Source organism: Canis aureus, chromosome 31 (assembly GCF_053574225.1).
Source record: "Canis aureus isolate CA01 chromosome 31, VMU_Caureus_v.1.0, whole genome shotgun sequence".
In the NCBI taxonomy this organism is placed as follows: Eukaryota; Metazoa; Chordata; class Mammalia; order Carnivora; family Canidae; genus Canis; species Canis aureus.
In genome coordinates, this window is record NC_135641.1 from 39,742,035 (window position 1) to 39,767,589 (window position 25,555).

The 25,555-nt window shown below is 41.5% G+C and overlaps 2 protein-coding genes across 21 annotated transcripts in view; one reads left to right on the forward strand and one right to left on the reverse strand.

The window, feature by feature from the left end:
• SLC7A14 (solute carrier family 7 member 14) overlaps positions 1 to 4,262 on the reverse strand; it is a 111,609-nt gene extending 107,347 nt beyond the window's left edge. Inside the window, exon 1 of the mRNA XM_077880316.1 lies at positions 4,062 to 4,262. The gene's annotated coding sequence lies outside the window, so the exon portion shown is untranslated. The remainder of the gene's footprint in view (positions 1 to 4,061) is intronic.
• A 6,609-nt stretch (positions 4,263 to 10,871) lies between these two features.
• LOC144302702 (uncharacterized) overlaps positions 10,872 to 25,555 on the forward strand; it is a 79,293-nt gene continuing 64,609 nt past the window's right edge. For 2 of the 20 annotated variants that reach the window (XR_013369728.1, XR_013369729.1), the window contains exons 1-2: positions 10,872 to 11,151; positions 20,150 to 20,294. Coding sequence is in view for 2 of the 20 variants with exons in the window: in XM_077880318.1 (XP_077736444.1) it covers positions 11,078 to 11,151 (74 nt within the window). In the remaining 18 variants the exon portion in view is untranslated. Of the gene's footprint in view, positions 11,152 to 20,149; positions 20,295 to 23,977; positions 24,067 to 25,555 lie in introns of those variants that run through there. The other 18 variants (XR_013369712.1, XR_013369713.1, XR_013369724.1 and 15 more) reach the window with 14 other exon arrangements.

Here is a 25,555-nt window from a genome sequence, read left to right on the forward strand (position 1 = left end):
GAATCTCAAATTCTTCTTAAAATCCCAAGTTTTCAGTTGCCATGAGGATGTTTTTTAGCACTTTCTAAAGCAGCATTGTCCAATAGAACTTTCTGCAATGCAAGAAATGTTCTATGTCTGCACTGTTCAATTAAGTAGCCATTAGTCACATATGGTTATTGAGCACTTGAAATATGGCTAGTGTGATTAAAAAATTGAAAATTTTAATGTTCATTAAATGTTAATATTAATTAAAATTTAAATAGGCACACATGGCTAGTGATACCATATTGGGCAGACAGTTCTAGACAGATTAAGATTATGGTTTAGAGCCCAGAGCATCCCACCAACAACATCCTGGCAGGATCACCCTGTGAGGGTACAATAGAAGTTCTATATTCAGTTATGAGTTGTGCCTTAACAGGTTCTAGATGGGGTTTGAAGCAGAAAGTTAATATTAAAATTAAGAAGGTATATAGGGATCTATAAGTAAAGGATAATAAATGAAGGGAGAGTATGCTGTGGTAAGTTTTGAGATAAAAGAACAGAATATTACCATTTGAACTGAATTTTAATTTCTAAACATTACCTATTAGAGCAGTATAGGACAATTCAGTTAAATATAAAAATTTCCTTCTTGTCAATGCAATTATTAGGGTTACAAAATCCAATTAATAAAGTTGAGATTTCACTAGGGGCTGAAAGGCAAGCAAGCAGAAATACATAGAGCATCAGATCTGCTGCATTTAGAGTAGACTCGAAATCCAGGACCACCTCTAATGAAATTATCTACTTGGCAGAATTGTGAAGATTCAATGAAATGATTTATGAAAGGACCTAGGATAGTGGCTCACAGCTTATTGATATAAGCACTTATAACGATCATTTATTTATTTCTGCCTAAATCTTTTTAAGGCCTCTTCCAAGTATCTGTGAGATGATGGAAGATGCTTAGGGTAATTTATTTTGGAAAAATTGTTTTGTTGGGAATAGACCATAGAAGAGGAAATATAGGCAACACAAAGGAAAGTAGAGAAATGCCATACTGCCATCCCCATTTGCAAATTGCCACCATAGGGAGAACTGTTGCTGAGGAAAGTGGGTCAGGTATGTTGTGTCAGACAAGACTGAAACAGTGAGCCCAGAGGGGAAAAGAATAGGAAGAAAGTGTAGGTAAGACGAGTGTTTGTATTTTAGGCATTTGTATTCGTGATTTTTATTGAATGTAGTTTATTGATGCTGATGTTCTTGTCAAAGAAAACCAAAGAAAAAAACAGGGAAGAGTGTTTGAGTTACCATGAGGATAGTGGAAAGGGCACTGACCTTGGAATCGAGTTAATGGGGTTTAATCCTAACTTTTCAACCATGTGACTTAGACTACTAATCATTTTTTTGGTCTCCAAATTCTCCTTCTTGTAAAAGAAGGACCTGAATGGTGCTGAATGACCCTTAAGGTTATTCCAGCCCTAAAACTCAAGAGTATAATTCTAAATATGAAAGCATGTGTGGGCTCTAAGTCCTCTAGATCCTATGAAGCCCCACTGCTCTTTCAGGAAAGCTGGCTGTTCTGTAATCCTAAGGCTCAAGTTATGTGAACAGTGGTATCTCAGTCAGCATGTACAAAAGCAGTTGGTATGGTGGGAGTCAGTAACAGTGAGTGGGTGAACAGATTAAAGAGGAAAGAGTTGGAAGAGAGAGTAGTGTATGTGAAAATGAAAGTAGACCTTCCTCTTTTGGCATTCTTTTGCTATATTCTCCAATAACAGCTATCCAAAGCCAAATGGCAAAATGAGGGCATGAAAATTGCTTGGAGTTTGGAGTTAAGCAGACCTGAATTTGAATCCAAGCTCTGGATTCAAGATATCTAACTTCAGTTTTCAGGTATCTGTGACATTTCTATGTCTGCACAATAGTTAACAGCTATTATGAAGAGTACATGAGGGGATCCCTGGGTGGCTCAGCGGTTGAGTGTCTGCCTTTGGCTCAGGGCATGATCCTGGAGTCCTGGGATCAAGTCCCACATCAGGCTTCCTGCATGGAGCCTGCTTCTCCCTCTGCCTGTGTCTCTGCCTCTCTCTCTCTCTCTCTCATGAATAAATAAAAATCTTAAAAAAAGAGTATATGAGATAATATGGCCTGGTAGATAGTAGGTGTTCAGTAAATATTTTCAGAGCTTGGCCTCCACAAATTGGCTCAATTCTCTCCCATTTTACCCATAACTTAAAAGACTAGTCAAAGAAATAACCATTCAGGGCTGCTTAAAGATTTATATCTAGAGGATATAAACAATCTGTGGTGGGGAGAGAGGGGTGCCGAGGAGAGAAAAAGCCATAGCCAGGAATAGCCAGCCCATCCTCTCCATTAATGAAGCGTCATCTTTTGGTAGCCTCACAATTCTCTGGTTCCTGAAAGCCACAGGAGTGTTTCACAGAATAACAACCCTAACTGCATTTCCAACACTTTACCAGCAGGAAGATTCGCCGCACAGAGGACACAGAAAGAAGGAGCCACACGTCTCAGTCCCACCTGAAGTTAGCAAAGCTGGATTCTGGAGTGACACCCACTCTTTGCTCCTCTCTACCCAGGAGTCCGGAAAGCCGCCTTCCAAGAAGAGTCTGGGGGAAGGCAGAGAGCCGGGGAGCGCAGAGCATCTCTATCTGTTTCTCCAGGTCGCTGGTTCCACCTGGATCCTCCTTACGGGGTTCTAAGGCAGTTTCTGCCGGCGGGGGAAGGCGGGGCAAGCCGCGAGCCGCCAGTCCCCCCGCGGACAGCGCCCGGCCCCTCCGAACTTTCAGCACCGCGGACAGCGCCCCAACTTTCAGCACCGCGGACAGCGGCCCTCCCCGCGGCCGGCGCTGCGGTCCAGGCTCCTGTCCGACCCCGGGGGGGGGGGGGGGTTGGGGGGGGGCAGGCGGGTTATCGCTCTGTGGCCCTTGGTCAACTCCCGCTAGTGACCGGCCCCGCCACTTCGACGACATCCCACCTGCTCCCCCACTCAAGTTTTCCCTCTGCATTGGAATCCAGTTCAAGACTCCCAGTCCAGGCGGGACTCTGAATGGAGCCTCACACGGGTAGTGGGGTGAGCAGTGTCGGGAGCAGGCGAGAGCTCTGCTGTTGCAGTTTTCCTTCCATCCTTCCCCTGCTTTCCCTTTGCCTCTAGTCATTTGGCGACTTCTATCTTAGTTTTCGACCACAATATAAAATACACGTGTGTGTGTGTGTGTGCGCGCGCGCGCGGGTGGGTGTGGGTGACTCCGGTGGGAGAAGGAGGTTTGGGGTTGCATCACGCGAGGCCCTCTGGATTTGTAAAGAAGCCGGTGTATTTGGGATAGAGGAAGAGAAGAAGCTCCGACGGTGGGCGAGAATCCGCTCCCCGGGGCTGCCCCCCTGGCCAGGGAGCTCCCCTGCACCTTTCTCCTCCCAGGGCCTTCTTGCTGCCCCGCCTTGTATCCCCAGTCTCGGGGGACAGATGCCCCTCGCCGCGCACCGGCCAGGTCTGGGTGTCGGGCGCAGCGGGAGTCCCTTGGAAGAGTTTGCTCTCAGGTGAAAGGACAGACGCTGCCCCCGCCCTCCCCTCGGGCTACGGCCGCAAAAGCGTCCCTTCCTTTCCGTGGGCTCAGTCCGCGGCCGAGAAGCGAGCGCGGGGGCCCGGTGTGTGACAAGGCGGGGACGGAAGGGCAGGCCCGGCACCAGCGGAGACCCGGGCGACCCGGGCACTGCTCGGGGCTCCCTCCTCTGCCTCTCGCTCCGGCCGCGCCAGGGCTGCCTTTGCCCCGTCCCCAACCCCGCCTGGCCGCTCGCGAGTCGGAGCCTGGCGCCCCCCGACCCCGACACGGTCCAGGCCCCGTTCCGGGCCAGCTACGGGGAGACCCCGACCCAGCTCCTTCCTCCTTCCAGGGGCCCCTTCCCGGAGGGCGCCCTCAGCCTCCGCGCCATGTTCCTGCCCCCCCACCCCCCCCACCCCCTCGTGGCTCCGGGTCCCTGGCTCATTCAACAAGAGGCGACCATCCTACTGGCGGGGGGTCCAGGGGGGGTGCAGGGGCGCGGAGGGGGCAGTGCCGCGACGGGGGACGCTCACTCACCGGAGGGCTGCAGGGGCCGGGGGCTGTCGTCCGCGCTCGCAGCGCCAGAGTCCGTCTCTCCCGCTGCGATGCGGAGCCGCGGAGGCCAAGGGAGGCAGGAGGCGGCCGCAGCCGCTGAGCTGCTCCTCAATTATTCAGTTCGCCCCCCTCCTCCCCTCGCTCCGGGCGGCCTGTCAATCCTCCCTCCAGCTCGCCCGTCTCCGCCTCCCGGGAGTCACGTGGCGGCCCAACCCCTCCCGTTATTGAGCAGAGGCCGCTCTCCAGACGCCCCCGCCTCCCAGCGCGTGCACACGCGCTCACACTCACTCACACTCACACACTCAGCTGCATGCCACTCTCCACTCTCCTCGGGCCTGCTGAGCCTCGGGGTGCCAGTTTCCCGCATCTCAGGCTGTCCTAGGGCTTAGCGGGCCCCTTGCAGGCTCCCTGCCCTGGGAAAGCAGGCCCAGGCAGCTGTCTGCAGAGTCGCGCGCCGAGAAGGCGTCCTCCAGCAGCTCCCCCTTGGCTGGACTCGGCACTGAGCAACGCAGGCCCTCCAGACCCGCTTCCTACCCTCTGAAAGCTTCCCTCCTCCTTCGCTGAGGTTTGCTGCTCTTAAAGGTCTTCCACTTCCCTCGGCGTTCCTGGAAAGAGAGGCTGGGAGAGATTGATTTCTTCTCTCTTTCAAAAACAAGACCCTCCTCCTTCTCCAAAGCTCAAATAGGTCAAATTTATCTCTAGGCTCTCAACATCTTAGGGGTGGAAAGACTGTGTGGGGTGAAGATCCACCAGGAATTCTAGTCTGTGTGACCTTGAGTTATTTAACTCCTTTCTTCTCTCATCTATGAAACGACCCCCTCACAGGACCATTACGAGAATTCTAAATGATAATGTTCTTAAAATTGCGTAGCCCAGTGCTGGAACATATCTGTAACTCAGTAAAATATGAGTCCTTTCCCTGCCTCTATTAAAATAAATTTCAGGGACCCATGGGTGGCTCAGCGGTTTAGCGCCTGCCTTTGGCCCAGGACATGATCCTGGAGTCCTAGAATAGGGCTCCCTGCATGGAGTCTGCTTCTCTCTCTGCCTGTGTCTCTGCCTCTCTCTCTCTCTCTCTCTCTCTCTGTCTTTCATGAATAAATAAATAAAATATTTAAAAATAAATAAATAAATAAATAAATAAATAAATAAATAAATAAATAAATTTCAGAAAATAAGAAGACTGTGATTGGTGCCAGCAGAACGGAAGTATCTTTTGCAAAATTGGGGGAGGCATCTGTGAGATTAAGCTAAAGAGATAACCAGTCTGAAAGGGGCCTGGAGAGAGACACAAGGCTTATATTTTTCATTGCTTTCATTATAGTAAGTATCCCAGAACTATGTTATGCCTCAGAAGGATGAGGACTAGATTGTACCAACCCAGGGATAAACATGGTCTTATCGGAGAAAGAATTATTTGACATGTATTGAGCAGACTGATTTTTCTTGCATCTTTGGTCCAAACCCTCAAAATACATGGAAGCTAATGAAATGTAACTCCTTACCCTTGGAAACAAATTCACTAGGCTTGTGTTTGAGGAGAATACTGGCTGACTGATAGCCCTTCCCTACGATGGAGCAATTCAAATCTATCTTTAGCTTGTGGATTCTAGCTCAGAGGCTCTGGGTTCTCCCCAGAAAACTGACTGGTGCCAGGAGAGTCTTTTTTTTATATAAATTTATTTATTATCGGTGTTCAATTTGTCAACATATAGAATAACACCCAGTGCTCATCCCATCAAGTGCCCACCTCAGTGCCTGTCACCCAGTCACCCCCACCCCTCACCCACCTCCCCTTCCACCACCCCTAGTTCATTTCCCAGAGTTAGGAGTCTCTCCTGTTCTGTCTCCCTTTATGATATTTCCCACTCATTTTGCTCCTTTACCCTTTATTCCCTTTCACTATTTTTTATATTCCCCAAATGAATGAGACCATATAATGTTTGTCCTTCTCCGATTGACTTATTTCACTCAACATAATACCCTCCAGTTCCCTCCACGTTGGAGCAAATGGTGGGTATTTGTTGTTCCTAATGGCTGAGGAATATTCCATTGTATACATAGACCACAGCTTCTTTATCCATTCATCTTTCGAGTGCCACGAGAGTCTTGGTGAGTACACTTCGCTCAAGCTCACTACTGCCTTGGACCAGCATCCAGGCCTGAAATCTTGAGACATTCCCACAATCTAATGTCAGACCTCCTGGGATCCCCAAGAAACTCTGAAACATGGCAGGAAAGGCATAGAGTGAAAGAATCAGAAATTTGGAGTCTTAGTATAGGTTCTGTCCACTACCTTTGTATGATCTTTGGCAAATCACTGAAGTTTTCAGAGTCTCACTTATAAAACAGGAATAGAAGGTTTCTCTGCCTTCTCCAGGAGGTAGTTGTAATGTTAAAATGGGCTCGTGTGTAAGAAGACACACTGTGAAAGGTAAAAAAAAGTAAACAAATGCAAGCTGTTAATATTACAGACTGAAAAAAAAACCCTTCTGAATTTGTTCTACATGCATTATGGGCATGAAGGGATGGGAAGATAGGATTTGTCATAAGATGAGCAACTACCAAAATGTCAGTGTATTTCTGTAAGTCTGTGTGTGTTCAATTCAAGGGGTGTGGTGTTTTGGGCATTGTATTATTTTTCATTTTCACTCTTCTGTGATGGATTAAATCTCATTCCCCCCCACCCCTGGTCTTCATTTTTAGAACAACACCAGCCACAATCACAGGGATATGAGTATTTAATATCTGAGATAAGTTGGTGCCTGTATATCAGGATGGCAAAGTTTAGATTTTTCTGCCTTTCCCAGGTAAGATAGATTTAGATTAGAAATTCAAATGGGTTTGAAATAAAATACGATCAAAATAAAAAAAAGTATTCAGCATCCGGGAGCAATTTCTGGTTATTCATCAGCACCTTGAATGGTGATATGAATCTCCAATCCACCACCAATAAATCCAATAAAGTCCTCACAGAAATCAGAAACTTCCAAGGAAGCTCCCCTACCTACCCTTGAGAAGACGCCAGTCCGGTTTCCTGGTTTATTTCCTTTCAATATTCTTTAGAAACTATGAATCTAGACCTCTTTATATTTAGAGAGATGAAAAGACCAAGAATGTGCCAACTCATGCTTCTAAACATATCATTTAAAAATATTGTCCAGGTTAGGTAAAATGCTGCCTCACCTCTGACTCCTGGCCACTTTTGTGTTGTTATGACAAGACAAGATAAATGGAAGAATAAACATGAAATAGTTTGCCTCAAAAATGGTACCTCTATAAGCATTTACTTAAATGAGTATGAATTTTAGAGAATTTTGGACAATTTCACCAGAAATTGCCCTGGGACTCTGAATAATTTTTCTTGAACTAGTTTTGAATTACCAACTCAGCTTTACCCATCGAAGGGCAGAAAAGGAGCTTGAGGGCAGATCTAGGATTGATTGCGATAGAAAGTTCCACCTTAACAATGATTTCTTGATAAGGTTTCCCTTGGGTCCTACTCCTTTACTTATAAGCTGTTATCTTTTGCCTGTTGACTGTTGCCTTTATAAGCCAGTGCAGACACTTTTCAGTTCTTGGCAGAGCATTAATGAGCCAACAAGTAGAAAGGCAGTAGATAAAAATGTAGTTGAGCATTTAGAGCCACACAGAGCAGGAAAAATTGGTGCCTATATCAGTTCCGGGGTTAAGCAATGATACTACAGAATGACTGCTAAGTAGACCGCAAAAGTACACATCCTATTTTTTTTGTTCCAGTTGGAATAGGGGAAGGTTGAATCACTTATTTGACATGTTTTAGACACTTGAGATATAGCCACAAACAATATAGAGATGATTCCTGCTCTTCTTTAGCTTACAATCTAATGGAGGGAGTCAGACTCTAAGCAAGCAAACAAAGAGTAGAGATAAGTACTGTGATGAAAACAAAATAGAGTGTTAAGACAAGGAGAGAAGGGGCACCACCGTTTGGAATGGTGGAGAACTGACAAAGGCAAATGCAGGGGCCCAGACATAAAAGTGATTACTCTGTAAGAAAGGTGCAGTGCCCTCTTACGTAAGGGCTTTTTGCCAAAATGCTGTGTCTTTAGCAAGGTAATGACTGAAATCTTTCATGATAGACCTGCTTGGGTGGGTTATGGTTAGGCTATGAGGGAATTGGCCAGATGCCTTACGAGCAATTACCTGTTTTTCTGTCTCATGACTTATGATGATGCATACCCGATGCTTTTTTCTAGAAGGCTTTTCTAGACATTTTCTAGACATTTCCCTCTGAGCATATTTAGAAGCCAAGAAACCAAAAGCACCACAACAGCGTGGCCAGAAGCTGGTCCCAAACCCTCCAAAGTGGCAGGTGCTTCTGGGTAGCAGGAAGAGAAGAGAAGAGCCCAGTATGTCTTAGGCACACAATAAAGGTACATTGAATCAATAACCTGCTGCTAGGATTCGACCAATTGGCCTGGGAGCTTATAAGCCTATTATCTTTGAGTAATTATATTCTGGGTATCTAAATTTTAAGAAGAAGAGGGATTCTTTTCTAATCGTGTTCATTTCATTCTTCCCAAATTTACAACGACATATAGCACTTTTCCCACCTCCAACCGATGCAGAGTAAATAAAGTCCCTTAATGATGAAACTGCAGAAAAGAGTCAGGAGTGTCCAACCAATGGAGTTCCCTGACGTGGGGGGAACCATTAGAGCAAACGCTTCTTCCCATTTATTATATTTTCTTTAAATACATTTACTTTTCTACTCAATTTATTTTAAAGAGGTTTCTATTACTACTTTAAATAGAAAAGGTATCAGTTGCCATAAGTGCAAGATAACCATTTAAATAAACGCAAAGGAAAAAAAAAAAACAATGCTCTAATAGTCAAGCTAAATACTATTGCCTGTCTAAGAACCTGAGGCTTGTTTTCTCCTTATTAAAAAAGAAAATTAGCAACTGTAGAGAAATAGTAAAGACATACTGGCATCAAACTGAGTCTTTCCCCATGAAGTAATCAGAAAGATTGAAAGACAAGTGGAAAATGAATAACTTCTCGCCCTGTGATTATATGCCATTTAGTTCTGAGTCCTAGTACCATCTAAATCAGCATTTCCTCTAACTTTATATATTATTTATGTATTTATTTATTTAGAGAGAGGAAGCACGCATGTGCTCAAAGTGGGGAGGGGCAAAGGGAAAGGGAGAGAATCTTAAGCAGACTCCACATGTGGAGTCCCTGAGGGCATGGCAAGGGGGTTGGTGATCCCTCAGCCCCTGACTGAGCCACCCAGGCACCCCTATATTTCTCCTAACTTTAATGTGTATAGGAGTCCTCTGGGGATTTTGTTAAAAATTCAGAATTGGATTCAGTGGTCCTCGGGTGTGGGGCCCGATGGCTTGGATTTCTAATACAATTTAAGGAATACTGGGGCTGTTGGTTCTTGGACCACTCTGAGGAGAAAGGATCTAAAGTACCAGTGGTGTTATATGTCTCACATTTGGGGATATGTTAACTCTTATTTTATAGATGAGAAAAGGGAGGACTTGGAGGTTATGAATAACCCAAGGTCCTATAGTTGGTAGATGAGCCAGGTCTAAAATTCATTTCATGGGCTTCCTGTCTCTCAGTCTAGTGCTCTTTCCCAAAATATCTGTAAAGTCACTGACCTGCTACTAGAGACAAAAATACCTTTTTCAAGAGGCAGTGACATGAAAGCCAAGGTTTGGATTGCTGTATTCTGTAGGTTATACTATGGTAACAAACATGCCCAAACTTGCAGTAGTCTAAAATTAGTTTACTTCTTATTGACATTATGTTTCCACTGTGGGTCATTATGGGCTCTGTTCCATGTAGTCACTCTAGGCCATTTTATGTTGCCCCATCCCAACATGATACTCCAGTGCTCACTTTGGCAGGCAGGACCAAGGCTGGAAGACCATATACCAGCAGCTAAATGCTCTGGTTTAGAAGTGATGCACATTACTATTGCCCACAACCCATTGACTAGAATATGGCCCCATTCAACTGCAATTACAAGTAAGGGTGGAGAAGAATAATACTTCCAACTGCTGGAATGAAATTAGAATCAGATTCCATGAACAGTAAAAGTCTCTATCAAATAATACAGTTTTTCTATCACTAACCATCCATGATTCTGTTGTGTCAATCTTTTCCCCTCTTTTCATGATCTCTCGTATCCAAGTTTTCCAGGCTAACAGGCCTACCATTAGTCCATTTCTCTTCTGGGTCCTTCTGTATAATATAGAAAGAAAAGGAGGTTTAATTACAAAGCACATAGAATGCCAGGAAACTTCAGTGATTGGGGCATCAAAGAAAAGAGGCCAGTCAGGGAAAGAGTTTATGGTGACTGAGAGAGGGGGAGAGGCAGAGAAAAAGAGAAAGGAAAGGAAAGGAAGGAAAGGAAAGGAAAGGAAAGGAAAGGAAAGGAAAGGAAAGGAAAGGAAAGGAAAGGAAAGGAAAGGAAAAGAAAGGAAAGGGAAAGAAAAGAAAGGAAAGGAAACGAGAGGAGAGGATAATTTCTTTAGGGTTTAGAAGATTTTAGATCCTTTATTAGGACCTTTATGGATTGTGTCCTCATAAAATTCTTGTCAGCCTGTTATTAGCCTGTTTTTACACTCAAGGAAACAGTCTCAGAGGGCTTATATAACTTGTCAAGGTCAACACAGAGAGTAAAAAAGAATCAATGCCAGACTGTAAACCTAGAGTCTCTCCCAGGGAGTCTAAGAAAGTTACTGTTACAGAGCAAGGCCGGATTGGTCCTGGAGAATAGATTACTTGTTCACAGTGATATTCAAATTCCTGAGTCTTGGCACTGCTGTAGTAGGCATTTGCAGACACAAAGCTGAGACATCCTGATGCCATAGTGGATACTACATGGGATTATATGGTTCTCTCAGGAGGCCAAACTTCTTCTGAAGCCCCTGAGGGGAAGATGTAATAGTTAAGGCTAGAGTGGGTACTTGGGAGTCTTCCTCTGGAGCCTGAGGATGTTGGGGGCTAACACTGTCTCATGTGCTGCTGAAGTTATGAGAAGGAACAGGGACACCAGAATCCGAGCAAGGTTTGTATCCAAATTCAACTACTCGTTACTGATGTGGCATTTGGCTTGTAGCATTGGCATTTGGCATGTGGCAAATCATTCACATTCTCTGAGGTTCAGTATTACAATCTGTGGAAAGAAGTAATAATGCCTAACTGCAAAGTTATGATGAAGATTGAAAATGATAGAAAGTGCCCAGCAGGGAGGGGGGTGGGGGTGACTGGGTGACGGGCACTGAGGGGGACACTTGATGGGATGAGCACTGGGTGTTATTCTATATGTTGGCAAATTGAACACCAATAAAAAATAAATTAAAAAAAAAGTGCCCAGCACATAGAGTTGCTCAACATCAAAGGCTATCGTTAATGTTATTAGTAAAAAGAAAATGGATGTGAAAGATACTAAAGAGGCTCAATTTCTACTTACTTGAGTAGGTTTAACTATGGCAGTCTTCTGTTCTGAGACTTCATTTGTTCTTTGGGAAAATGAGGGAATGGGAGCAAATTTCTTCTGAGAGTTCTTCCATAGACCCAAGTCAATGAACCAGGAGTGGTGGAGTTCTCCTGGGGAAAGCTAGGGAATAGCTCTGGTGAGCAGTCTCACCCAGAGTAGCAATGAGAATTCACTCTGAATGAAGGAGTCTCTGGGCCCATCATCAGAGTTCCTGAGCCCCACACAGCAGCAAACTGCAGCAATTTTGCTATTACCATCAACCAACGGCCCATTACAATAGACAATGTAGGGATGATTATTGGTCAAGAGGTGGTCTTTTTAGCCACCTTTGCATCTAGGAAAGGTTACATTATTAACAGAGGCAGCAGCCTCAGCAGCAGATTTGAATACAAAACAATCAGTAAGCACTAGAGAGAAACTCAGGGAGAGGACTGTAAACTTGTTTCAGTCTCTGCCACCCCTGCAATTGCCACCAAGAAAAGAATGGATTTTATTGGTTGTGGGTCAAGTCTGTCCACAGCATATTCCCTTCGTGAGCTGGGCAGGCAAATCACTACTCTCTGAATAAATATCCATTGTGCAAAACAGTGATTATTTTATTGTCAGCCTTTTAAAGATATGTATTCACTTGCTGTGTGTACGCTTTCTCCTGTTTAATTCAATGACTTTTAGAAAATGAGAATATTTTATTCCATTTACTCATTCCTCAAAGCTCTTAAGAAGACTAAAGACTCTGTAAAGCATTCAGCACATTAGATGAAAGCGATGAGATAATTTAGAAAAGGCAGTGAAGTTCCAGTCTTCATCTCCTCCAGGTCCTAGTGGTGGAAGGCCTAAGTCAATGGCCACAGATGCCTATTTTCAGAATCCCCGGGGAGGGAGAGTTTATAATAAAGTCTGGCTGCCCCACTCCCACCTCTTTCAACAAAATGGCATAGTGTTGAGTTAATTTTGCAATAAGTTTCCTATGTCCATCATATTCGGTACCAGGAGTGTCTATAAAAGATGATTCAAGCAAGAGTCAGTATGTTCAGGTGCTTGGAAGACTCAGTTATCCCACTAACTGTAGCCCTCTGTCTTCCGATTGGCTAATCATCCCAGGCACTGGACCTTTATTCTGTGTTCAGATTGGTTTGGGACGCCTTCTCCATGTGGCTTGGGACAACTACTAATGAACTTCCAGATCCTGAAACATGATTTAGCCTCTTCAACCAAGTCTTGAACCAGACAACAGTTCACTGCTTTCTAGGTTCTGACCCTAAAGGCCTCCCTTTTAATGACCAAGCCAAGCCCTGGATGATTGCATAGGAGATACACTGAATTGTTTCTTATTTTGATCTATGTTCATATATCCATGTTCCCTAGAGGTTTGAGTCTCTATTAAAATGGTGATCAAATAGGAGACACACGTAATCTAATGTATGTTATGAGAAATAAGGATTGCTCACTTTATCTCTACCCTGCCCTGATAAGTAATTGCAAAGGTTTGCTTCATTCGTGAGGTTTGTTTCCAGTCTTGATGTTTTCCTCTTGTTCTCTGGAATCTTGACCTGATTTGAAGATGATGATGACAGTGCAGTGATAGGGTTGATGCCTTTCCTCCTACTCCCCAGCACCCCAAGTCCCCTACTCCAGCTGAACCAGCTGCTGCTCTTTTCACTATGTTTAGTTTTGGAAACATTTATGCCAATTAATGTATCACCAGAAGAAGTACTTAAAGCTATAGAGGGAAATGAGGCAAAATTAATCCCATCTCACAATAGCTTAAAGACTGTAATTGTTTTGTCCAGAACAGATGCTGACAATGACTGATTTAACAAGCAAGTGCCCATCTCCTCTGAATTCCATAAGTAGCTTTAATATCTTAATTCTTCACTATGATCTCTGCATTTAATTTGGGCCAATTTCACACATGCTAGTGCTTAGTGCTTTTGGCCGGTTTAGAATCCTCATAAAACGAGAGAAAAAGGGTCAACAAGAAAGAGAGTTCAAGAAGGGCACATGACCTCTGAATTTGAGAGGGGTGTGTGTCTAGTTAAGGGAATAGCACTAAGTATTTTGAGAGTTAGATCTTTTCCCTGTGTTGGGTAAGAGAATTACAAATATGAGATATGGAAATGACTGCTATGCCCTGAGGCCTTCCCTGATGAGACTTGAGTTGGTTTAGTACAGTTGTTGGAGGAGATGTTTATTTCAACAAAATGGGAAGATACAAGTAAAAAAGCATTTTTCTGGGTGATTTCAGCCTGGTTGAGAAAACCAGATTTTTAAAAATAAAAGTTAGGGGCTCCTGGCTGGCTCAGTTGGTTAGGTGTCTGCCTTTGGCTCAGGTCATGATCCCAGGATCCTGGAATTGAGCCCCCAAGTGGGGTTCCCTGCTCCCTGTTCACAAGATGGAGTCTGCTTCTCCCTCTGCACTTCCCACCATTGCTCCTCACTTGTGATCTCTGTCTCCCTCTCTCTCAAATAATTAAATAAAGATCTTTTAAAAAAAGTTATAATGGCTGACACATATTGGGTACTGACTAGATGGGAGTTGAGAAAGACAGATGTCATTTGGGACTAATATGGACCTTTGTGATAAAAGAAAAAGAGGAAGAGGGCTACCTGGGTGGCTCAGTTGGTTAAGCATCTGCCTTAGGCTCAAGTCATGATCCCAGGGTCCAGGGATTGAACCCCACTTTGGGCTCCTTGCTTCGTGGGAAGTCTCCTTCTCCCTCTCCCTCGGCCCCTCCCCACTCTGCTTGTGCCCACACTCTCTCTAAAAATAAATAAATAAAATATTTCAAAAAAAAAAAAAAAAGAGAAAGAAAAGAAAAAGAGGAAGAACAGAATGCCTAAAACTGAGTAGCTTAGTAGAACTGATGTTTGTTTGTTTGTTTGGATATAGACCCTAGAATGTCATGTGTTAATGAAGAGTTGGTGGAAGTAAGGGGCAGTTGGTATCCAGCAGTTTGGCAAGCCTTGCTGTGATCTGAAATAGAGTGAACAGTAAGGAGCATGTGGCTGTGGCTTGGCCTCTGCAGTCTTCCTTGTGAATGATTTCCTAAATGGAAGGCTTATGTAACTGAAAAGTTAGGGACTTAAGACACAGCTGGGATCAGGTGCTGAAAGACCATCACAAGGTGTTTGTCATCTTTTGGTTCTGCTTGTTTTTGAGTTAGCTTCTTCCTCAGCCAAGCTCTCCTCAAAGGTGGCAAATGGCCACCACTGGCCCCAGGCTCATTTTTTTTTAACAGGTTAACAACCTCAGTGGAAGGAGTGTACCTCTTTTTCAATAGTTCCAGCACAAGGCCCAGGGTTGATTCTCATTGGACTGACTGATGTCATTTGCCCACTCCTTTATTAATCATGGAGTTCAGGGAAATAGAATGTGCTAATTGGCTAGTTTGTGCCCGGTGCCCACTACAGTTCTGAGAGAAGAGGTTAGAACTGTATAAACCACATGGGCTTGTTGCGGGGATAAGACACTGTTATGAGGAGAAAGAAATAGATTATAGGTAGGCAAAAACAATGGAGCATTTTCCACACTTTACTGCCTATAGAATCCTTTGTCCTTGAGATTACTATTCAGTAGAAGACACTTGGGTAAATGCAGTCTTTAGTGATCTGATCCCTAAAAATTGTCTCATAATAATCATGGTATAAGCCTAGAAATTCTTATCTGACCCCATTAAAGTTGTTTGTAAATAAAGGTGACAAATGCATTGCCTGGTTTTTACACCCTTTGGAATTCTCATATTGACAATGATAATAGTGATTAAGTTTCTTCTTAAAAGTACCACTCTGCATTTGTTCAGTCAGTACTGTACCCTTTGTCAAGTTTTCCCCCATATACCATCTCATTAGCTCTTAGATGCTATTAAATGTAGTTAATTACTCAATGGCCACAGCTACCAGACATCAGTCCTCTTGTCATTAGTTGTCAAAATATCATACTCAATTCCCAGCTCCCTTTAGCTCTACCTGTCACCTTGCTGGACTCAAAAACTCTTAATGAAGATGTTAAATGTGTTAATTAACTTTGCCTTAGTGAAAATATTTTTATTTTAGCGACATAAAAAATGAACAGGAGAAAGTGCTGCTTGAAGGGAGAAGATAGGCAAATTGCACCCAGCCATCAATCTGAAAAGTAACAGAAGGCAATGGTCCAGGACCCAAGTTATTTATGTTTAAGAGCAATGGCATTGAGATGGCTTAGAGTTGCCACTGAGCACTAGCCAATTCATTTTTATCCAAGAGTCTATAAATCTATGTATGCATGAATCAGTGAGGATGTATTTGGTTGCAGGTAAAGAAAAGTCCAATTCAAACTTACTTAAAAATAAAGGGAATTTATTGGCTTATATAACTCTGTGTCTGCCTTGGGGATCCCTGGGTGGCTCAGTGGTTTAGTGCCTGCCTTCGGCCCAGGGCGTGATCCTGGAGTCCCGGGATCGAGTCCCACATCAGGCTCCCTGCATGGAGCCTGCTTCTCCCTCTGCCTGTGTCTCTGCCTCTCTCTCTCTCTCTCTCTCTGTGTGTGTCTCTCATGAATAAATAAATAAAATCTTAAAAAAAACTCTATGTCTGCTTTAGAGTCTTCTTAGGATAAGAATGGATAAATAGATAGATAGATAGATAGATAGATAGATAGATAGATAGATGATAGGTAGATGATAGGTAAATGATATATAGCATGGAGTTCAACATTTGTTTGATTCAGTGGCTTACCACAGTCATCAAAAAAGAGTTTAGCGTGGCATCAAAAAGGCTTTATATATGCACCATATGCCACCCAGAAGGGGAGAGCATGCCTTTCTTTCCCATGAGACCCTAGCAAACATCCCCTCCAGTCTCATTGACCTGGATTATGCCATATACCATTTCCTGATCAAAAGCTCTAACTAGATATTTGGATTATGCCTACTGATATTCTGTCCCTGAGGTCAGATTGGGGTTAATTTGCCTTGAATCACAAGTGGGCTGAGTGAACTGGGTTGTTATCAAAGAATGGGAGTCAGATATAAGTAATGAAACTTCACACAAAGCCCATTAGAGTAGGATCAAATTATTGTATACTCTTCCTCCCCAGTCTCTCTTACCTTTGAGATATTTTGTATTTATCCTCATTCTAGAAAGCATTTCAGGCAGACATAGGCCATCTATAGGAGAGGGCTGAGGATAACAGAGAGAGTACTGGATATGGAATTCAGTGATGCCACATTCCATCTCTGTGACCTTGGGCAAGTCCCATATCTCATAGCTGAAATTCAGTCTCATTGGATAAATGAGAAAAATATTTACCCTATTTACCTCACAAGGTTGTTGTGATCAAAGAAAAGATCACAAATTTAGTAGCGTTTTCAAGTTTACAATGCAAATGCAAGTTATTATTTTTTTTTATGGCTGTCATAATTTAATGAGGAATAGAGATTTCAGAGCAATCACTCAGAGCAGCAGATTTGCTTTGGAAAATGTTCTATCCTAAACCTCCAGTTGCCGAAAAAAGAAGCAGCAGTGGCTTTTAGATATATGGTGCTGAGCACAGGAAACAATGACTTTGGAATAGCTGGAGAAAGACCAGATGGATGCCTCTATGATCAAATGAGTTATTTTTAGAAACATGTTCAGTATCCTAGGACAGTGTCATGTGGGGAGAAATTTGCTCTGCAGTATAAAGTACTGTACTAGTTATTCCTCTTGGAATATCCAGAGGTAAAAAACATGGGTTTTGGAACAGACACCGAATTGTGGTATAACCACGAGCAATCATTATCCTCTTCGATCATTAGGTTTCTCATATGACAAAGGAGATAATGACACTGACCTCATAATACTTGCGAGATGTTATGTAAGTTGGTGACTATAAGGTGCCAAATGGTGCCTGGCACATAGTAGCTGCTTACTAAGTGTAACTCCTCTGGCTGCCTGTAATTGGTAAGCTTACAAATGGATAATGATAGGAGGACCTTATCTCTGAAGTTTTCTTCTGTAAACCTCAGAAGGCCATAAACATTTTGAATTGAATTCCTTATATTCTTAATCCTAAAAAAATGATTTGGAGATGACATTAAGATATTTAAAAATGGTGATTTCTGAACTTAAAGTGTCGTAGCATGCTTGACTCAATGTTTCCAAGTTGATTTCTTTTATCAGAGTGATTTGGCTATAAAATACAAACAGATAGCCATCCATTAATTACCAATATGTCAATTTATAGATCTACTTCTTACCTTTTGAAATTTGGAAAAATCAACTTTTGTCTTTATATACTGGAAATTCCTACTGGTCAATATACTTAGGATTAATAGTTCAGTGTTGGTTAATTTGTAATGATGACTCTCAAGATTTTGTTAGTACATCAGAATCATCAAACATAGAGTAACATTCAAAATGGCCTTAGGAAAAAAAATGGCCTTAGGGTTAAGTGCATTTTGATCTACTTAAACTCTTTGAAATCTGTATTTATGGCACAAATTCTATCTTATCACTAGACATATTTATAGGTTAAACTTAAGAACTTTGTTTCTTTTTTTTAAGATTTTATTTATTTATTCATGACAGACAAAGAGAGAGAGAGAAAGAGAGAGAGAGAGAGAGAGGCAGAGACACAGGCAGAGAGAGAAGCAGGCTACATGCAGGGAGCCCAATGTGGGACTCGATCCCAGGACCCCGGGATCACGCCCTGGGCTGAAGGTGGTGCTGAACAGTTGAGCCACCGGGATCCCAAGAACTTTGTTTCTGGACCTGGAAATAATACAGAAATATCAATTCAACTGGGAATTCTAAGTAGACTTTGAACGCTAATAAAAGCTGTGGTTATTGTGCAAATGAATGGAAGTTTATGTTTAAGGATGACTAAACGTTTATCAACAGTAATAATTACTGAATACTGTGAGTTAATAGAAAGATCACAGGCTAAGAATTAGAAGGTGTAGGTTTTAAACACTATGTATCTTCACAACTTTGGGGAAATCACTTAACCTCCCTGCCTTCAACTTCATTATCTGTAAAAAAAAAAGGGGGGGGGAGGTGTACTAGATGATTGCCTTTAGCTTTTAATATTTTATGTTTTTCTTTTAATATGCAATGTATACTGTGGTTTATTTTTTTAAGATTTGTTTACTTTAGAGAGAGTAAGAGAGCATAAGCAGAGAGTCGTCTAACCCACATGACCCTGAGATCATGACCTGAGCTGAAGCCAAGAGTCAGATGCTTAACCAACTGCACCGCCCAGGCACCTGTACTGTGTGTTTTTAATAAAGAAATAAATTAGCCAACATATGGAAAACTGGGAGTAGCTTATAGCAAATTTATTTTTTATTAACATTAGCTGCCCCAAAGTCATTTTTAATCTTAAGTAAGACACTGTAAAAGAATCACTGTTTAAAACATAAGGACCAGGGCACCTGGCTGGCTCAGTTGGTGGAGCATGTAACTCCTGATCTCAGGGTCATTAGTTCAAGCCCCATGTTGGGCATAGAGCTTACTTTAAAAAACAAATAAAATATAAAAATTTAAGAAAGCTTGATAAAGGACAAATCTCAGAGAGTAAACTCCAAGTATATAATTCATTATTATTATTATTTCTGAGATTGAAGTACACTATTGTGTATAGGCCATTATGACTATAGCAAACTAATTTGACAATTGGTATGTAAACAGGCCAGTTTTGAGCTAATTTGCTAATAATCTTGCATCATTAATATATATTATGCCAAATGCTATTTTCAGTCTTGATATAGGTTAATAACTTCAGTTATAAACACAGTTATCTATTTATGTTATATGCTATTACAGAAAATGTCCATTAACTGGCTAAAATTCATTAATAATCCTTTAATCAGTGTTTGTGCATTTGTTGACAATCTGCTTAGATTCTCTAATGGCCTGTTCCTTATTTAACTATTAATCACAAAAATACTTAGCACCACAAAAAATATTTAAAAATGTTCCAATTATGATAAGCACTGAGATCAACAAATATTGTTGGATGTGTAAACAGCCATCAGTAAAGACAGCTTGTGTACAATTCTAAAAAGGCAGTGTTTATAGACGTTAACCTGTTGGTGGACTTTGGTCATGGCATGTTCACTCAAGCTACAATAGTATCTGTGAGGGAAACTCCCCCAGGAGCAAATGTAGCAGCATCAATTTCAGCTGATTAGATTGCTGCCTTAAATATGCACCAGCAAGTAACAGTTTAAGAAGACAGCTGACATGCTACAGGATCTAGAGATCAGACACAATGAAGAATGTATTCAGACTTAAGCAATGGGAAGTCAAATGACGCTCAAGCTCTGTCAAGCCACAAAACTGACATGATTGTTGAGGTAAAGAAGACATGCTGTGACCCATACTATGACATGAGGCTTTGTTGGAGAAAGAAAATGTGGCTTTCTATGAAAGTAGAAAAAAGGGAAACTTTAATTATACTTACTGTGATGAATAGCTAAATATAGAAATATCTCTAGGGTTAGTCTAAATTCAAGAAAGCACTTATTATTACTCACATGGCCTTTTGTATGTTATTTTCAAAGTGTTGTTAGGCACTAACATGTGAATACTATGGCTCTCATTACAGCAAGAAAAAGAGCCTCTCAGGATGGTGGAGGCACACAAGTAGGGACCGGTGTTAAACCATATGTGTCTGACAACCTGACAATAACAACAGGAGTTACCAGACTCAATCATCATAAAGAATAAGTAAATTTACCAATAACTCAGAGGTAGGTATAATCTATGCCAACGTAATCCATTTTATGCCATTTTTGTTTTTCTGATGTTTTCTTGGTTCTTCTCTCCCCTCTGCATGGTAGCTTCATGCAGGTATTGAGGTGTTGACCTAGAATTAAACATCCTATCTACCACTGAGAGAATATAAAGGTAGATAAAGTATTACTTCCAGGACTTCCATCTAGATGATCAAGGAATAACTTGTTCAGAAGCCATGAGAAAACCTTTTCTTTCCCCCATCTAATTGATCTAGTTGATATCCTGTGACTAGTCTGGAGCCAAGTATAGCAAGGAAGATGAGATGGCCTTAAATGAATCAAGCCCTCCTTTGGGGCTAGAAGTGTGGACAGTTGCTGTCAGTACAAGGGCACCATGTGTGAGAACAGTGGATATCTGAACAAAATCAAGGTTCTATTAGGAGAGCAGAAGAAAGAGAAGAATGGATGACCAGACACTAGTTTAGGGTCTGTCTTTACTAACTGTATGAGATCGGGCAAGCCAGATAGCCACTTTAAGCTTTATTTTCCTTATCTGAATAATAGAGGTTACTCACCTATCAGATAGCCATTTTCTCATTCATTAGTAAAAATATTGCCTTTCTGTTCTGATAGGAAAATTGTCAGCTTAAGTCTATATTTTTGAGTCTACTCTATCTCTAAGGCTTTTGGGAAATCCCCTTAAAAGGTGAACTGACAAGTGATGTGTGACTTTCTTGACTTTCTCTGTTTTATCTTGCTCCCTACCTTGAATCAGGTTGTAATTATTAGAGCCCAAGCAGCCATTTTGGGTCAGGAAGGGATTTGAGAATGGAGACCATGTGTTGGGGTGGTGGGACAGAAAGATAGGACACTGGGTCCTTCATGACCGTAGAATTGCCAGTTCAGCTCTGGACTTCCTACCTAGAGTCTTCTTTAAAGTGTAGGAAAAATTCACTTATAGATTTTTTAGGCTACTCTTATTTGAAATATTTGTTGCTAGTGATAGAACACATTACTCAAGTGATCATCTCCGATCATTAGTGTATAATAATTTTCGTAGACATCACTATGGCAAGTCATGGCCACTCAAATGGATGACCTGTCAAAGCTTCCATATGTCCATGCAAAAAAATTGTTCCCTTCCAATGGAATAAAATTATAATCAAATTAAATTTTCATGCTTTTTATTCATTTCACAGATGAGTAGTTGAAAAATCAGAGCATGCACAAAAGACTGAATTTACAGAAAAAAATGAGTAGAATTTCTTTTTCATATTGCTTCACTCTGCAACAATCTGCATCAGAATTCATGATTCATTTAATACTTCAGCACTGATTTTTCATGGAAAATTGCATCATTTTGCAGACGAGTACTTCTGTGCTATTGTAAAACTAAGTGAACAATTCTTAAAATATCTTAAGTCATATTAAATTTGAACTCCTTTTAAAGTATGTCTGGAACTACTCAATGATGGCAGAAATGACTAAACACTTTGATTAGAAATGGTCTGTGTTTATGCCAGGGGTTATTTGTGAAACTTTTTTTTTTCTGGAAAAAAATTACATTAAGAGATATTTGCATTTGGTTTCTTTTAAACATCTAAATAGATAGTATCACAAGGGAGTATGACTTATACTTTCCTTCGTGTCTCCCAGAGATAATGATATTCACTTTTGCTTGCTCTTTCTCCCAACTTTTAATCTGTACTCTGTACTATGATGTCACTACCTATAGTTCCTTTGGTTTTGGACAATCTCCTCTCATTTTTCAGTGAGCAAGCTTGCATACTTCTTTTTGTTTCTATAATTTCTCTCTTGATTTTGTAGTTCACATTACCTTAAATGAAATCATCATTCTTTAGCCCCTTTGAGGTTCCTTTTCACCATCCTTCCAGCCACGCTCAATTCCTAGCCCATATTTTTAAATGAATAAATTATTTAACGATCCCTTTTTTTTTTTTTTATTTAAGATGGTGGCCTGAGTAAATGGAGTGGGAGAGAGCTTGGGGCTGGTGAGGAAGCCAAAGAAGGGCTGAGGATTGTAGAATTTAGCCCTTGATTTTAGTTTTAGAACATTGTATGCACTTTAGATTTTTATTTAGACACATCATCGGGCTCCGGATCTCATTTATTTAACCATTTATAAAACCTTTATGTACTCAATGGCCTGCTAGTTATTAGGAATAAACAGATAAAATCTCTGCCTTCCAGGAGCTTACTATCTAGTGGAGGAGGCAGAGAAGTACACTGAAAATTACAGTACACTCTGTTGGGTGCTATTGGAAAGCTCTAGGGGAATCAGGGATTGCCTAAAACAATCAGTAGTGTTAATGGCTTTCATTTCATGAGCTGGCCTGGAAATAAAGTAGGGATTGATCAGCTAGGCAGGAATGACCAGACAATACTTAGACGTCCCTTTTATCTGCTGAAGACATTTGCCTTAAACTTGGTGTGATTCTTAGAATGGCCAGGTCAACTCCCCCACCCCCACCCCGTGCACCCCACCCCACCCCCAAGAAGCCAAGAGTCACTGTCCTTGGTGCTGGAGCAGATATTTCTGTATGAGTAGATTGTAAATACTGTTCTGGTTTCTAAAATTAGGGGGTGGGGGCAGAAATGAAGATATTTATCTAGAGGGCAGGCTGGGCAAAGGGTAGGTGGGCTCCATTCTGACTGGTAGAGAAGGAAGTGTTCATGAGCTGTCATCAGTGAGAGACAACACAGGTCCTAGATTGTCTAATTCCTTCTGTGATTCATTGGCTCCAAGAAAGTCTCAGCACACTAGTGTGGGGGAAGCACAGTGAGAGTAGGTGCTCTCTGCCCCCATGTCCTGATGCAACAAATGCCATGGATATGTGTAGGCAGCCAGGGTGTGGGTTTCTAGAAACACAGTGCAGCAGCTGTTCCTGGGTCACCTTTCCCAGCAGTTATTGTCAGGGTTGTGGCCAAGACTACATTTACAAATGCACCGCTTCTGGGAACATACTTGAACATGAGGTTTTTTCCTATATCTTAGTCATATAATGTCTACATTTTTCTGTCCCAAAGGGCTTGTGTCCGTTTCTTTTTTAAAGACCAGGGTGGAGACAGCACACTGTGGTAGAAAGCCAGACAGAACTGGCTTATGTATTTATTTATTTATTTGGCCAGATACATGACTTTAGGGAAATTAATTCTCTATGCGTTGGCTTGTTAATCTATAAAATGGGGTAAGAAACTTAACTTACAGAACTATAGTGAGGTTTTACGGGCATAACACATGTAAAGTTCCAGCACAGTTTTTGACAAAGAGTAGGTGCCTCATAAATGGTAGTCATTTAAGTTAAATATCACTATTTGCAGTAAGATTTTTTTTTTTTCTCTTGGGGATGAGTGTGTGGGCAGAGAAGCAGAAGATAATTGTCTTTTGATAGGAGCCAATACAGTCTCACTATAGGAAGGCCCAGAGCACCCTTATTTCTCCTTTATTCCTGCTGAGAAAGGGGCTGTATGGTTAAGTGTATGGCAGTTAAGAATGAGGCTTTGACAACTATGAGGCTGAATTTCCTATCCAGGAGTACAGAATTAGTTCACCATGCCTACTCCTAAATTCATGCCTCACTATCTCCTAAATTCATGCTTCATTTTCATTATTGGTTCACAGAAAATCCTTCCTTTATTTATACTATATTTCAATATTTTCTCCTATCTCCCTCTAAGCCTGATCTTTCTATCCTCCTTCACTGAAAGGACTCATCCTTGTTTATTTTATGAATATCTATTTTGCTATTCACATGCTTACTTACAGGTATGTATATAAATAAAAATATTGTGTGTTTTAAGGAACAGAAATGGCATTTTGTCAGAACTATCATTTTGTTTCTTAATTTAAAGTTCAGAACTATGTTTTGAACTTTGTTCTCATTTCAACATGCAGACCTAGTTCATTCTATCAGGTATCTGCCTAGGTTTCCTTCTTAGACATCCACTGTATTTTTACTTATGAAATCCCTTGGTGTTGAATCTTATTCTTTACTGTTTCAAACCATACTCCAATTCATATTAATTTATATGCTTCCCTGTGCATTTGTTCCTGTGGTTATACATCCAGGAGTAGGATTACGGAGTTGTCAAGTACAAGCACGCTTTGTGGGCTTGATTGCTTTACGGAAGGGCTACTATAATTTGCCTTTTCACCAGTAGCACAAAAGAGGTTCTGTTTTCACACATCCTCATCAACACTTGATATTACCTGCTTTTCTGTTTTTTTTTTTGCCAATATAACACATGCAACATGGTATGTTTCTACTGTTTTATTTGAATGTCTCTGTTTACTGGTGAAGTTGAACATCTCTTTACATGGTTATTAAGTAATTGTGTTTTCTATGAATTGCTTTTACTATTTGACCACCTTCCTATTTGCTTACCTTTCTTTGCATTGCAGAGTTCTTTGTATATTTTAGGTATTGTCAGTCATGGACATTATAAACATCTTCTCCCAAGTAGCTGCATATCTGTTAATTTTGTCTTTAGTATCTCTTTAAAAACAAAAGACTTTTGGATGATGTAGTTGACCTTGGCAAAATTTTCAGGTTGGGCTATAGCTGGAATATAACAGATATAAAATTTTGCACAAATCTAACTGTACAGCTTAATGGTTTATTACTAAGTGAACACTCATGTGTTCACTTTCAAGACATGAACTAGAGCATTAAGAATATGTGTCTCCCTTTTGCTTTCTTCTCTTAACTAACCTCTCTTTCTTTCCTAAACTTAACTGCCTTAGTCATCTATTTCTGCATAACGAATTATCCCAAACCTAGTGAGTTAAAACAATAAACATTTATTATCCCACAGTTCCTGAGTGTTAGAACCCTAGAAGCAGCTTAGCTTGGTGATTTGAGCTCAGACTCTCATTAGATTGCAGTCAAGATGTGGTCAAGGGCTATAGTCATCGGAAGGCTTTTTTAAGACTGGAGGATCTTCTTCGGAGAAGGCTCATTCATGTGACTTGATTGGAGACCTTAGTCTTCTTGGCTGTTGAAAGAGGCCTCATGCTCTCACCATGTGGGCCTTTCCCTGGAGCTCCTCAGAATGTGTTAGCTAGCTTTCCCAGAGTGGAGGTGGTGGATGGAAGGAGACAGGGAGGGAGGAAGATTTATAGCGCCTTTTTCTGATGTAGTTTCTAAAGTCACACATTGTCATTTTCACTATATCTTATTTGTTAGAAGCTGGCCTCTTAAGTCCAGCCCACACTTAAAGGAAAGATATTAGACTCCACTTTTTTTTTTTAAAGA